Source organism: Camelus bactrianus, chromosome 18 (assembly GCF_048773025.1).
Source record: "Camelus bactrianus isolate YW-2024 breed Bactrian camel chromosome 18, ASM4877302v1, whole genome shotgun sequence".
Lineage (NCBI taxonomy): Eukaryota > Metazoa > Chordata > Mammalia > Artiodactyla > Camelidae > Camelus > Camelus bactrianus.
Window position 1 is genome coordinate 11,895,210 of NC_133556.1, and position 13,628 is coordinate 11,908,837.

Here is a 13,628-nt window from a genome sequence, read left to right on the forward strand (position 1 = left end):
CTTTTTTCATGCACTTTTCTGTGTTGAAAATCAACATTTCAAATAATAAATCAGCAACAAAACAAAAACAAAACCCAACAGTAGCAAAAGAAAAAAAAAACCTTTAATAAATTCAAAATGATGAGGTGGAAACCACCAGATTTGTTGGGCTTCACTGTCCGACATTCTTTTTTAATTGGCAGCCTGACTTCTTTTTCAGGCCCAAACAATTAAATGGATCAACACCGGGCTTTGAATGCCAGCATTTGGAGCTCCTGCCTTTGGGAAGAGGAAGAGACGTTGTAAATCCAATAGCCAAAATACGTTTCTCATGATTAAAATGCGTGCAGAGGTGGGGGTGAACACAGAACCTGTAACCTGGACGGTCAGAATTTTCACACGGAGGGAACCCACCCAGCCCACGACCGCACGGCCTGGCTCCCAAAGTAACAGAATCCGAGTCTCCAGGCCAGATTTTCCCTCTAGCCATTCCAGGCCACGCATAGCGGAGCTGCGAGCACACAGAAAGGGATGTCTTCATCGCCAACCAGGATGGAACAAACCCGCCCGTTTGGGGAGTGCTGAGAACCAAAGGGTCCCTCCGACGCCGGCAGCAGCCAACATGACTTGACTGCCCCCATCCCGCGCGGTCCTTACTCTCCAGACGCCCCCACCCTTTCCGGGTGCGCGCGCACGAGCGGGTGAGCCAGGGAGCTGTGCGCCCGGCAGCCTGCGGGCGGCGGCGGCCGACAGGCTCGCGGGGAGCCGGGTAGCCAGGGGCGGCGGAGGAGGAGCTGGCGCCGCAGCCGGCCCCCTCCAGCCGCGCCCCGCCCTCCGCCGCCACCTGCGCGACCCCTCTGGGCCCTCGGGCCCCGGGACTGTGTGGACTCTCCCTGCCGCAGCGGCGGTATCGCCGCGTCCGCCAATTAGAAGACTCGGCGTTTGGCTCCTTGGGGCGCTGGAAGAGCCGCGCTGCTCGCTGTGGCGAGCGCAGGGTGCGCCGGCGCGCGTCCCTCCCCGCCGCGCTCCCCGCGACGTTCGTGGAGGGGGGTACAGAACTGCTGTGACTTTTGAGGTCCGACTCCTCCTTCCAGCTAGCCTCCTGACGCGCCAGCTCGGAGGGAGGCCGATGTGACCGCCAGGCCCCGAAGGCTCACTGCGTGGGCTCGGGACTTGGAACGTGTCCGGGAGCCCGCGGAGCGGTGCGCGCTGGTGAGTTTGGCGGCGGGGTGGGGTGTCTCCCCGAGCGAGGGGCGGAGAGGACGTCGCGCTCTGCCCCTTCGCCCGCCCCCTAGTGCTGCTCCCACTTTGAGAGTAATTGAGACTTGAGCGTGACTGCGGAGCCGCGAGGACGCCGTCGCCGGGCGCAGGCTATTCTTCAGCCCGGCGTAATGGAGCGGGTCGGTGAGCGGAACAAAGGCGCTCGCCCGGGGAAGCGAGCCTTCTTCGGCTGAACACCGCGGACTGCGCGCCGCGACGGCCGCCTGCGGACTGAGGTGGTGGCTGTGCAGCTCGAGGCGCGGCGCGCTCCCCTGCGGGCGGGCGGCGACCCCTGAGCCCGGCACCTGCGCGCCGCTCCCGCCGCGGCGCCGGGGCAGCCCCGCCTGCCGGCCCCTCGGCCCCGGAGGTCTGCTGCGCCCGCAGCCCTACTCCCGGCGGCCCGAGGTCCAGCGACGAACCACTTGCTGGGGCAGAGGAGGGACCCCTGCCCCCCGGCCCTTCGCGGAGAAGCCGGGGCGCCTGGTAGGGGCCGCGCGCCTGGGACTGAGTAGGCATCTCGGGGAACACTTCTGCAGACTGAGGGCTTCCATGTGAGCCATTTCGCTTTCCCCCGACCGCCCGGTCCTCTCACCAGTCTCCGCTGCCCGAGCCTTCGCGCAGTGGGGCCGTGAGCGGCTGGGATCCTCGCCAGCCGTCCGGAGCGCGAGGTTTGCACACGGCCCCCGGCTGCCCCGCGCCTCGCCGGAGCCCGAGGGGGCGCGGGTCCGGGGCGAGGGCCGGCCGGGCGTGTTTGATGGCTTCACTGAGAAGAGTCAAAGTGCTGCTGGTGTTGAACTTGATCGCTGTGGCCGGCTTCGTGCTCTTCCTGGCCAAGTGCCGGCCCATCGCGGTGCGCAGCGGAGACGCCTTCCACGAGATTCGGCCGCGCGCGGAGGCGGCCAACCTAAGCGCGCACAGCGCCAGCCCCATCCAGGATGCGGTCCTGAAGCGCCTTTCACTGCTCGAGGACATTGTCTACCGGCAACTAAATGGTAAGGACGCACGCAGGTGCCCACGGGACTCGGCAGGGATGGCCAGGGAGCCGGGGTCACCCGGGGCCCTGCGCGCCGTGTGGGAGGCAGGCACCCCCTGGCTCCCGCGCACTCCCTTTTACTCTCCCTGCTCAGTCTCAGCCAGGAGGCCAGGGCTGCTGGAAAGAATTACCTGTTTCTTTTCTGTGCTCCAGCTGTTAAGTTTGCTGGCTCCCGGTCCCCGCGTGCAGGAGTCATTATCTGGCGACTCCGGCCATGTGCAGAAACTAGACACACGGCCAAAGACGCAGGCGACTTAAGGGAAGAAATAGCTCCTAGAGCTTAGCGTTTGGTGGGGTCCCCCGGAAGTAGGGGTGGACAGTGGCTGACTTAAATGTCTGCACAAGTCGAGGCCTCAGTTCTGGAGCTAACGCGCTTCGGTAGTAGGTTGGATGAATGTCCTATCTCTAAGAGGCGGGCTGCACAGCTAGTAATGAGGACTCCTCCCTTCCCGCCGCAGCCTTGATGAGGCTGCTATTAAAAACACTCGGTTTCTCCCTAAGAGCTGCCTGAGGGTGATTGTTAAAAAGTTCGCAGTGGGTTAGGGAAGCAGGTTTTTAGAGTGTAGCAGAGAGGTGTGCCATCCAGTGAACGGTGGTTGTCAGCATCTGTCCCATCTCAGATGCCCCTTCAGTGCTTCAGGAGACGAGGGGGGTTTTTAATATGCCCTGGTCACAGCTGGTCCAGGGGCTGATGGGTCACTGGACACTTGCTTCCCCCAAGGTCAGAGTATTACCTTCTCGAGTACTGGCAGCTCTCCAGGGTCCATATAGCTGGTATTCAAGACAGATCCAAAGCTATCACCTCCCTTCCTGAGCTTCTAACTCACCTTCTCATGAGTTATGGTAGTTCCAGAGCTGCAGATAATCTTAGAGAATGGTAATAATAACTGGTGGAATGCTTGCTGTGTGCTGCACCCAGCGCAAAAATGTTCCGAGTGCATTCTCTCACTGAACATCCACATCAGTCCCTGGAGTTTCATTCCATCTCCATATCAGAGATGAGAGGTTAACTAAGTTGCCTAGTGTCCTACTGCCAGTTAGTGGTAGAGCCTGGAGTCAGACCCTCATATCTGGTTGACCTCAGAGCCTACGTTCTTGACAACCTCTATCTACTGTTTCCTCCTAATTATAAGGGGTGTAAATTTGGATGACAAAAAGATTCTGCATTAGTAAGACCTGACTCAACTCCTGTCTTCCCTGCAGTTGGAGCAGGAGACTAGCTGGGTGGCAGGCAGGGAGAAGGACGCCACCTTCCTGCCTTCCAACAATCCCTTCTGAGTCCTTCCAGGTGGAATGGGGTCAGATTTCCAAGCACCCTCTGAAAGGACCTTTTGGTTTCTTCTTGATGTCATTCAACAAGTATCCAGGGGATGCCCTGAACTTGCATCGGTGGCAGGAAGCTGCAATCCCACTGACCCCTGGCAGACAGTGTGCTCGGCTGTGGGTGTGGCCTGGCTGCAGATGTCACTTTTTGGGGGTCAAGTGGGAGCTCTTCTCCTGAGTGTCAAAAAAACACACAGAATGAAACAAAAGCCCATGGCTCATTTCTAGAGGAACTAGATGCTTTGGGGATGGGCCTTATTGTTCTATACAGGTACATACCATAGACAAGTAAATAGGACTCAAAAGAGGGAGAGCAGAGTAGCTTGATTCCCTCCACGTCAGGCTCTACAAGTCATTTCAGAAACTAAATATGATATGGCCACATTCCCCCTGCTGAAGCCCCAAATAGGAATAATAAAATTCTAAATGGTAGTTTCTAAGTGCCACAAACACGCAGGGACTCATGCAGTCTTTACAGCAACCCTAGGAGATAGGTGTGGCTACTTCCCCCTCCGTAGCTTGCCAGCTAGAGGGTGGGGTGAGCTGGGAATTGAACTTGGACAGTCTGGTTCCAGAATTGAGGTTCTTAGCTGTTACACCAGCATGTCTCAATCAGAGTCACATGGAGGGCCTGTTAAGACACAGGTTTCTAGGCATCCCCTCCTCTACTGCCACTGCCGCTGCCCTGAGACTCTAATTCAGTAGATCTGGGGTGGGGGCCGGACACTTTGCATCTTTGATGAGCTTGTGGCCTGGACCATGGCCCACTGCCCTCTACTGCCTACACCAGGCAACTAGGCAGAGCAAAGAGGAAAACTCGCTCGCCATTTGGTTAGAGTTGGGGTAGGGATTTCTGGAAAGCCAAGAGTTTGCTTCAGAAGATGGTCTGGAAGTCTGGCTTCTTTCCCCATGTACTCTTCTGCCACATAAGCGCTTCCCTGGGGGTGTAGGGGTACCTGGCACTTGGGACTGGTTGGGCCCGGGGCTGTGGGGTGGGAAGACTGGAGGAGGTGCAAGAGGGCTGGGTGGAGAGCGTTTCCTGGGCAAGCTAGGAATTCCAGCTGCAACTAGATAGATGTTATCTTCTCGCTGCAGAGTGTAATCTGTAGTGACATGTGGCCTGGGGGAAGAGGGCGGGGAAAAGTCCCAATTGGAGAGGACCTTCTCCCTCTCCACCCCACCCCCAGCGCCCATCCTTCGCTGATGTGCTTGTTGTGGGTAATGTGTGTGCCACCGTTATGCTGTCGGCCTGCTGGGGTCCCCTGCTGTGGCGGGAGGGAGGCGGCGGGAGGAGAGTACCTGGGAGATGGGACCTGGATTCGTGCATCCCCTCTGCAGTCTGTCTCCGTCCCTTGCTGCTGAAGGAGGAGAATGAACCCTTGACCCGGGTGTTCTTTATTCATCAGGAATTCATGGAGGGCTCGAGAGAGCTGGGCACTGGGCCACTTGGGTCCAACTCCTTGAGTACCAAGTGGCAGCTGGTATTTTCATGGTGGCTCAGATTCCTTAGACCTTTCCTCTGATGAAGTTCAAGCAGGAGGGACACAGCCCGACCATCTCCAGTGCTCTCTCATTCTCGAAATAAGTTTTCTTGGGTGACCTGAGAGGGTCCCCCTGGGCTACCGGGGCCAGGAGTGACCCGGAGTTCCTCAGAACTGGCTTTTCTGCTAAGATGCTAGGTGCCTGCCTTTTGAAAAATAGTTACAAGTTGTTGTTATTGTTTTGTTTTTCTTAATACAGGTTGAAAAGGACACTTTAAAGGGAAAGTGGATAAGCTAGTATGGAGGAAAAAGCACACAGAGATGAGTTGGTTTTCTCCCCTCCAGACCCTCTCTTGCATCTGCGCTCTGTTCTTTCCTTTAGGCCCCCTGCTGACCCTTGACTGTGGCCGCACTGCCCTTTAACCCAGGGCCCTGCCTCTGGTCTCTCACCCCCGCTTTGGTGGCTCCAGCTCTCTGAGTGGAAAGCACCGCTTCCGAAGGGCCCAAGACCTTCCAGAGGTTTTCTCCTTCCTAAGGAACCGTGGTCAAGCTTGGAGGCCGACAGACAGGGCCTGCCACAGCCAACCCATGTTCCCACCCTGGCCCGTGCCTTCTGCCTGATCTACTCACTGAAATAACCCTGCGTTTGTCTGTGGATTGTAGCCTGTGTGTTTCAGCCTGTCTTTGAGAAGTGCTGGTTGACTTGGTTTGCTCTCCTCGCCCCTTTTCTACATTCATCCAGCCTTTAAATCCTGGCTCAAGATCACCGCCTGGGGGTGGGTGATTGTGCCAGGCCACAGCTCTTCCTGGTCCAGGTTGCTTGAAGCTTTCTTGTCAATGTCAATGTCCGTTTGTGCCCATGGCTTCTACTTTTGTGCCCTCGTGGCTTTACCTTTTGAGTCCAGAACTGGACTGCAGGCTTTTTAAGGGCTTGAACCATATTTTGGGTGTTTTAGTACCACCTCCATCCTTCAGCATCTGCCACGGCACCTTGCACATAAAGTGGTCACCAAAGATTTATTGGTTGATTATTTGGATGGGAGCTAGTTTTAGGAGGTAAATGATAACCACAGAGGAAAAAACTTCGACACTGTGAAGGCTGGATTGGGTTGGGTGGATGTGGTGAGGGAGGAGAAGGAACTGAAAGGACTTAGCGGGGGAGACTGAGTGTGATGTTAGGGCTAGGCCATCTTTTTTTTTTTTTTTAACTTTTTTTTATTGAGTTATAGTCATTTTACAATGTTGTGTCAAATTCCAGTGTAGAGCACAGGGTTAGGCCATCTTGCCTGTACCATCTTGTCACCACTATCTTGCCGGTGCCATCTTGAGGCTGCCCTGGTCCTTCACCCTCCTAACTAAAGGGCACCAGATCTTTTGGAGGAGCCAGGAAGTGAAGCAGTTGGCCAGATTAGGGACCAGCGTGTTTCATTGGTTTTTTTTGTTTAAAAAAAATTTTTTTTTTGGATGGGGGAAGTAATTAGGTTTACTTATTTGTTTATTTTTAATGGGGGTACTGGGGACTGAACCCTCAATCATGCTAAGCATGCACTTTACCACTGAGCCATACCCTCCCCCACCATATGTTTTCTTTGAATGTGTGATTTTATAACATGAATGTGGTTTTATATTACTTTTCTTCCTCTAGAATGAAATTCATTTTTATTGTAGAAAATCTGGAAAATCCCCAAAAAATTATACAGAGGAAAATAATACTGTGTTAAAATACTGAAAAAAAAAAAGTGGCATGGTGGTTTTGTACTAGGAGAATGGACATAGGGACAGACAAATTTCTTGTTAGAATTCCTGTGTAACTCTGTACAGGGCTTTTGGCTGTCTGTTACCTTCTGAGGAAGTTGTTCTGAGGAAGCTCATTTTGGAGCTGAGAAAGGTGAGAAACAGAGACACTATGTGACCTAGCCAGGATGACACAGCCAGCGAAGGGCAGAGCCAAGATTCCCGAACATCAAGATTCTTTTCCCCAGTCCACTGTCCCCCTGATAGGTCGGGGGAAGATGGCGTCATGTTTCACGCAGGCCCTGAGCTGTGGCTGGTGATCCCGCCCCCCGTCAGAGCCCGGTGCGATGCATTGGAAGGGTGCACGTGGCGGCTCCCTCCAGTGAGTCCAGGGCAGCGCTGTCGCAAGAGGAAATGCAGTCGATTGAGATTTGCTTCCAAATTTAGATTTCAGAAGGATATTGAATAGAAGCAGGGTTGCTTGAAGAAATTGAAAAATCTTGCGGGCATGGAGAGAAGTCACAATTACCCAGCCTAGTCCTGCCCCCGAGCCACACAGGCAGACGAAGCTGGAGTCAGAGCTGTAGAAAACCAACACGTTCCCAGATAACCCAGGTGCAGCTCATCCAGCCTGCCGCTTCAGCCAAACCCGCCAGGCAGGGAGAGTGAGTTGGTGCCGAGGGACAGAGGGAGAGATGTGCTCTGTAGGCCTCCACGGTGGAGTCGGAAAGAGGGGGGTTGTGTTTTGGAAGCATCTCTTCATGGAGATGGCTGGGAGCTGTTTCCTGTTTCCTGGGATGTAGATGTGCTCGTATTGGCTACGGAGCTGATGGTACCAGCATTTCCGATGGGACGGAAGTAAGGCAGAGAGAGCAGGGGGCACGTATCCTTGCAGTGAGCATCAGAAGGAACCCAGGGCGGTGTGAGCCTTCAGGGCTGTGTGCAGGCCGTCACCAGGGCTCGGTGGCCAGCAGGGGCTCCGGTGTGGGGCAGGTCAGCTGAACCAGGGCCTGGGCGCTGGAGGGAGGCCCACTTCCTGTACCTCTCGTGGACTGATAGCCTCTGGTGGCTCCTGGAGAGACTGGGAGCCCAGCTCTTGGACAGCCCTCAGATGGAGGCACATCTGTGTTGGCCAGTGTGTGCGACAGGCACCCTGCCGGCGGGGGCAGCTGCCGCCTGCCCAGCCTGGAGGTAGCGGGCAGAGGCTGCCAGCGTCCTTCTCGAGGAGGGCCTCTGATGCCCTGAATTTTGCTGTTGCCACATCGGGAGTGTCCTTCATGGACAGGAGGAAGGCTCGGTAATTAGAGCCAAGAGTGACAACGAGGAGATGGAATGTGGGCACAGCAAGGCCCACGTCACTGAGATCAGAACCCCTGCGTCTTTAAGAATACAGTCTTGGAAGAAAGGTTGTTCTCCTGGGCGGCAGACAGACCAGCTTTGGTTTCTGGCTGTGTCATTTAGTAGCTGTGTGACCTTGGGCCAACCTCCCCACCTCAACAGTCCCCATGGGTCTGCCTTCTGAGACCACCAGCAGGCCTCTGGGTCCTCCTGCGTTTTCTGGACTCAGCTGCAGCGCCAGGTTGCAGGGTAGGACCTACTTCTCAGCAGCTGCTGAAGGGACCCGAAGATTAAACTCAGAAGTTCAGGGGAGCCACCTCTCCACTGGGTGGCCTTTGATGGGGGACAGGAGCACCTCTTCAGCAGGGAAAGCATTTCCTAATGCCGGGTTGCAATGAAAAAAAAAATGCAAGACTCATTTGGTTGAAAGACCTTCCTCTGCCTTCCTTATTACCCCTCACGGGTCTTTATACTGTTTGACATGTAGATGACAATTGGCTTAGTCCCGGATAGAGAAGTTTTCCCTTCTAATAATGTCCCTGTCATTGCTAACTGCAGAGCCTCAGCCCTGCCACGCATGAGTAATAAACCACTACCGTAATTACAGGCGGCCCCGTCCAGACACCCAGACACCAGCGCACTGCCAGTGACGAGGGAGCGAGGTTCCCTAGGAGCCTCTTCCATCCCGGCCTCAGACACAATGGCTAATCATGTGATTAGGGTGTCCTGAGGAGTATCTTATGGTTACACATGGCTTGTTAGCTGCTGTACCTCTCTGGGGGAAAGGGAGTGAGCTAAGGGTCAGGACACTGGGGTTCTAGTTCTGTGTGTTTCTAGGGACCAGAGTTTATGCATGTCTAAGTGAGAGCTCCATGACTTTAGGGCCCTTCAGCTCTCAGGCAATGAGTAAAACCCCTTCCCCCCATCCTATTAAAATCTTGTGCATTCTCCAAGGACCAATTTAGAAGCTCTTTCTTCCCTGAAACCTTCCCTACCAACTTGTCAGAATTGTCTCTTCTTTGGGCTCTTGTGGTTCCCCGCCTGGGTCTGCTTTTAGCCATTATCTGCCTCTGCTTTGCATTATAATGGGTTGTTTACATGGTAACAAGAGAATTAGTTTTATTCGTTTTAAAATTTTCTTTTTATTTTTTTTATTGAGGTATAGTTGTACTTATATATCATATAAGTGACAGGTGTACAACATAGTGAGTCACAATTTTTTAAAGGTTATACTCTTTTTATAATTATTATAAAACGTTGGTTATATTCCCTGTATTGTACAGTGTATCCTTGTAGCTTATTTATTTTATACACAATAGCTTGTACCTCAATCTCCTACCCCTATCTTGCTCCTCCCCAACCCCCCTCTCCACTGGTAACCACTAGTTTGTTTTCTGTGTCTGTGAGTCTGTTCCTTTTTTAATATATTTACTAATTTTTTTTTTAAGATTCCACATATAAGTGATATCATACAGTATCTGTCTTTCTCTTTCTGGCTTATTTCACCAAGTATAATACCTTCCAAGTCCATATATGTTGTTGCAAATGGCAAAATTTCTTTCTTTTTTATGGCTGAATAGTATTCCATTGTACATTTTAAAATCCTTCTCCATGTCATTTAGGAGTTAATTCATCAGCAACTAACTTGTTCTCACTTAACAAGTCCAGAAGCAGTGGTAATAGCATTGCTTTGGCACCATGAAGTCATCATGGTGGTGTTATAATGTCATAATTTGTTATATTTCCTTGGTCTTTTCTTCATGGTTATAAGATGGCTGTCATTGCATCTTTGTACAAGGTAGGATGTACTGTACCACTGGCCATATCTACTCCTGTTGTTTAATCAGGAAAGAAAATCTTTTCCAGAAGTCTCTCCAGCAGGCTCCCACATGTGGTCCAGAAAATGGCCACGTGACCAACCTTCCTTCAAGAGAATAGTTGCTTTTCATAGAAAGTAAGTAGGGTAGAGGTGAAAGAGAAGGAGAGAAGAAATGGTGTTTGCATTGTGAGTCCATGGTGTCTGTCATCCTCTCTACACCCCCAAATACCTTTTCAGCGAATATTAAAATGAAGCAAGACTCTCTGCTATCTAGAAATTCAATTAAGTAGAATACTAAGTCCTTGGGGATTTGGGTTAACGTGGATTTGACTTGAAGACATCTCACAGATTGAAACTACCGTGTTTAATCACATTTTGTCACTGCTAAGATGCACATTTTTACGTCTCTGAAATTGAGGTTCATTTTATGGTCAGTGGTGTGTCATAGTTTAATCGGCAGCATTTTCCCCTTTCTGGGTACATAAAAATGGTGCAACTTGCAGCTTAGGGCATCTTAGATTTAATGAAATACAATGTATAGTCTTTCTAGGTGGGGAGGGTATAGCTCAGTGGTAGAGGGCTTGCTTACCATGCGTGAGGTCCTGGGTTCAATTCCCAGTACTTCTGTTAAAAAATATTAAAAAATAAACAAATAAGCAGATAAATAAATAAATAAACAAACCTAAATACTCCTCCCCAAAAGACATGGGAAAAAATTAAGAACTCCTCAAAACAATATATAGTCTTCCTAAACACACATGCGTATGTATACTGTAGTGTACCATACACAGTATTTTTATGGGGCGTCTACTACATCTCCAGTGTTTTGTATTGGCTTAATTCTACATCAGTCCTGCATGTATTATTATACTCATTTTACAGTTGAGGAAGCTGAAACACGGGGAAATCAGTTGTCCAGAGATACCCACTAGCTGCCTTTCTGTGTCTTCCTCTGTGAAGCTGGTACTTGCTGACTTCTGGGTGTGGGACGCAGTCCTGATTAGCACTGGTGGCAGGTTCAGGGGTTGCAGAGGGGTGGGCGTGGGGATGCAGTGACAGGATGGCAGCGGGGAACCTTACTTCCCTTCAGTTTAGCAGTGACTGGTGTGTAAAGTTGTAAAGCTGTTAATGCTAGAGTTCTAAATTATGCTGTGTGAGCTTTAAATCCAGCCCATAATTAGAACAAAATGTGAGAAAAGTGAAATTGATATTAAGTTAATTAAAAGGCTTTGCTTATATTTGCAAGGAAATTAGCACAAGAGTGCTGACAAGTGCACATTGTTAATTTCTTCTCCGTTTGGGCAGATCTCAGCAGGCCTCAGGCAAGCTTTGTTCCTGGCTTCTGCTCCATGCCCTCCCTACAATCAAGTCTCCATCTTATTGGTATCATCTTATTGGCTTTCGTTGGGCAAGATGCAGCGTAATCTTGAGATGGCCATTTTTTTAATGGTTACTCAGCCTGGAATAAGAGCCACACCGTCTCACGGAGGTCCCAGGCCTTCCAAGTATGCGTTGGGGGCTTTGAGGCTGTGGGTCGACGCGTAGCTGATGCAAATGGCTGACGCGGTTCCCTCGTGTCTAGAAGGGCCTAGTGCATCCTTTCCTTTCATTCCTGTTCACTGTCCTGATCTAGGCCACAGACCTGGGTTGGAGTGTGCAATGTAGAACTTTAATTTGGAGTTCCTAGAAGGCAGGGACAATTTTTTTTTTTAATGGAACCATTTATACCAGATCAGGATCTGGATTAGGGAGACTGACATGAGGCAGCCTAGAACTACCTCAGGCTCTAGCTGGACTGGCAGAGGGAATGCCGTGTTCACCAAGGAGCTGTCTTTTCCTCTTGGGCACAGAGCTGATCTTCAGGCTCCCTGCAGTTAGGTGAGGGGCCACATGACTGACTTCTGGGCATTGGAAGATGGGTGGAAGCGATGTTTGCTACTGTGAGACCTGGCCCACAATATATCCCGGGGGGCCCTCCGTGCCTTCTCTCTTTACCTGTGTGTGGTGGCCTTGGAGTCTACCTCTTGATGGCATAAAAGGTGGAAATCTCCTCAATCCCTGAATGACTGTGTGGAGCAGAGTTCCGTCCCGTCCTCCCCAGCTCTCTCTTGATATCTCTGTGCATTGGACATTCGTGTTAAGCCATTGAGATCTCAGCTTATCTGTTTTAGCAGCTAGTGTTAATCATCCTGACTAATTCAACCAGGCGGGTCTGGAACATTGGGCTCCCTAAGTCACAGGACACTCTGTCTCCTTTACATCTCCATCCTGATTAATATGATCAGCAAATACTGATTGAACTGAACAATAGATGGGGTGGAGTAGGATGATTGAATTAAAGGCTGCCTGGCTCCAGACCTGCCTCTCTGTCTGCTGTTGGCTTTAAGAAAGCAGTCTTGTTTCTCAGTGTCCCAGTATTCTGTTTACAGAATGATCGAATGATTATAATCATCCCCTACTTATGCTCCAATGTAGAGCTGGGGGATAAGTATTGAAATATGGCTAAGTTGTTTGCAATTATAAACAACTAAATAATATATGCATTGTCTTTATTACCGCTTCGGCTGCTAGGAACTGGCATTTTTCAAGATGAGACAAACTGAAAAGGTTAGTTTAAGAATTAGCAATTAAAAAAATCATGATCTTTGCTGCCACTGCATTTTAAATCATGCAAACATTTATGTTTGTGCCAATGTTCCACAATTTCCTTTAGAGCAATTACTGAAATGCGTTCACAAGATAAAAATGGAGTTCAGGGAAGAATATTTAAGAGCTCTTTAATGATGTTAAAAACTTTGCTAATTTGCCAAGTTGTTCTAAAACCCACTTCAGATTTTTTTTTTCCTGCCTACCCATCTTCCTGCAATTGAACTGATTCCAGGAGATGTGAAGAAAGGGTCTGAAACTAATATTAAAATACACAAATCTCACAAACTATCATTTCAAGAGCCTTTTCTTTTTCCTTCATTAGCTGAAGGTGAAACACTCAGGAAGGTATGCGGACCCTTGGGCTGTGTTTGCTTGCACAGAGCAGTTTGGGGAGAAAACAAAAGCCAAACGGTAGTTAACGGTAGTTACTAACGGGTGGTTTGGCTTCAGCTCTTTCCTTTTACTGCTCCTTGGTAGCCTGTATGTGCAGCTCTTCAGAGAGAAGACTGCCCTGATTTGTTCACCCTAATCCTCCTTGCGCAGATCTCAGTTTGGCATGACCGCAGACAGCAAAGTGCTTGTGGTCCCCCCAGCATCACTGCTCCATGGGTGTTTCAACTTCCTCTTCAGGGCTCTGAAAACCCCAAGCTCTCGGGGTTCCAGATCCATCCTTCCTTTTCTCCACAAGAAGGGATCTAGTGTAATGGTACACATCTTCATTAGAGTGTAAGTTCACGGTTCTCTCTCTTGGATGGTTCTCTTGAAAGCCCAGTCTTCAGCAGAGAAAGCTGAACAGTGTTGAGTTCCAGACAAGAGCCAGAGATGCAACCCTGACCCCGCCAGCTACTTCCCTAACCAGCTGACCTCGGGGGTGGGTGGGGGAGCATACAGTGGACTGAATAGGGGCTTTCCACTTAGATGATATATCAGACTCCCTTATGGGTACTTTACAAAGCCGAGCGAAAGCTTGGATTCTGGGTGACTCACGTAACATCGCTGAGCCTGTTTGCCC

General features: G+C 50.8%; 1 protein-coding gene across 2 annotated transcripts in view; it reads left to right on the top strand.

The window, feature by feature from the left end:
- The first annotated feature begins 215 nt into the window (after nucleotides 1-215).
- Nucleotides 216-13,628, top strand: part of GALNT17 (polypeptide N-acetylgalactosaminyltransferase 17) — a 365,190-nt gene continuing 351,777 nt past the window's right edge. The window contains exon 1 of one of the 2 annotated variants that reach the window (XM_074345979.1): nucleotides 216-2,231. In XM_074345979.1, the coding sequence (XP_074202080.1) occupies nucleotides 1,994-2,231 (238 nt within the window). In that variant the 5' untranslated portion in view covers nucleotides 216-1,993. The remainder of the gene's footprint in view (nucleotides 2,232-13,628) is intronic. The other variant, XM_010972375.3, reaches the window with a different exon arrangement.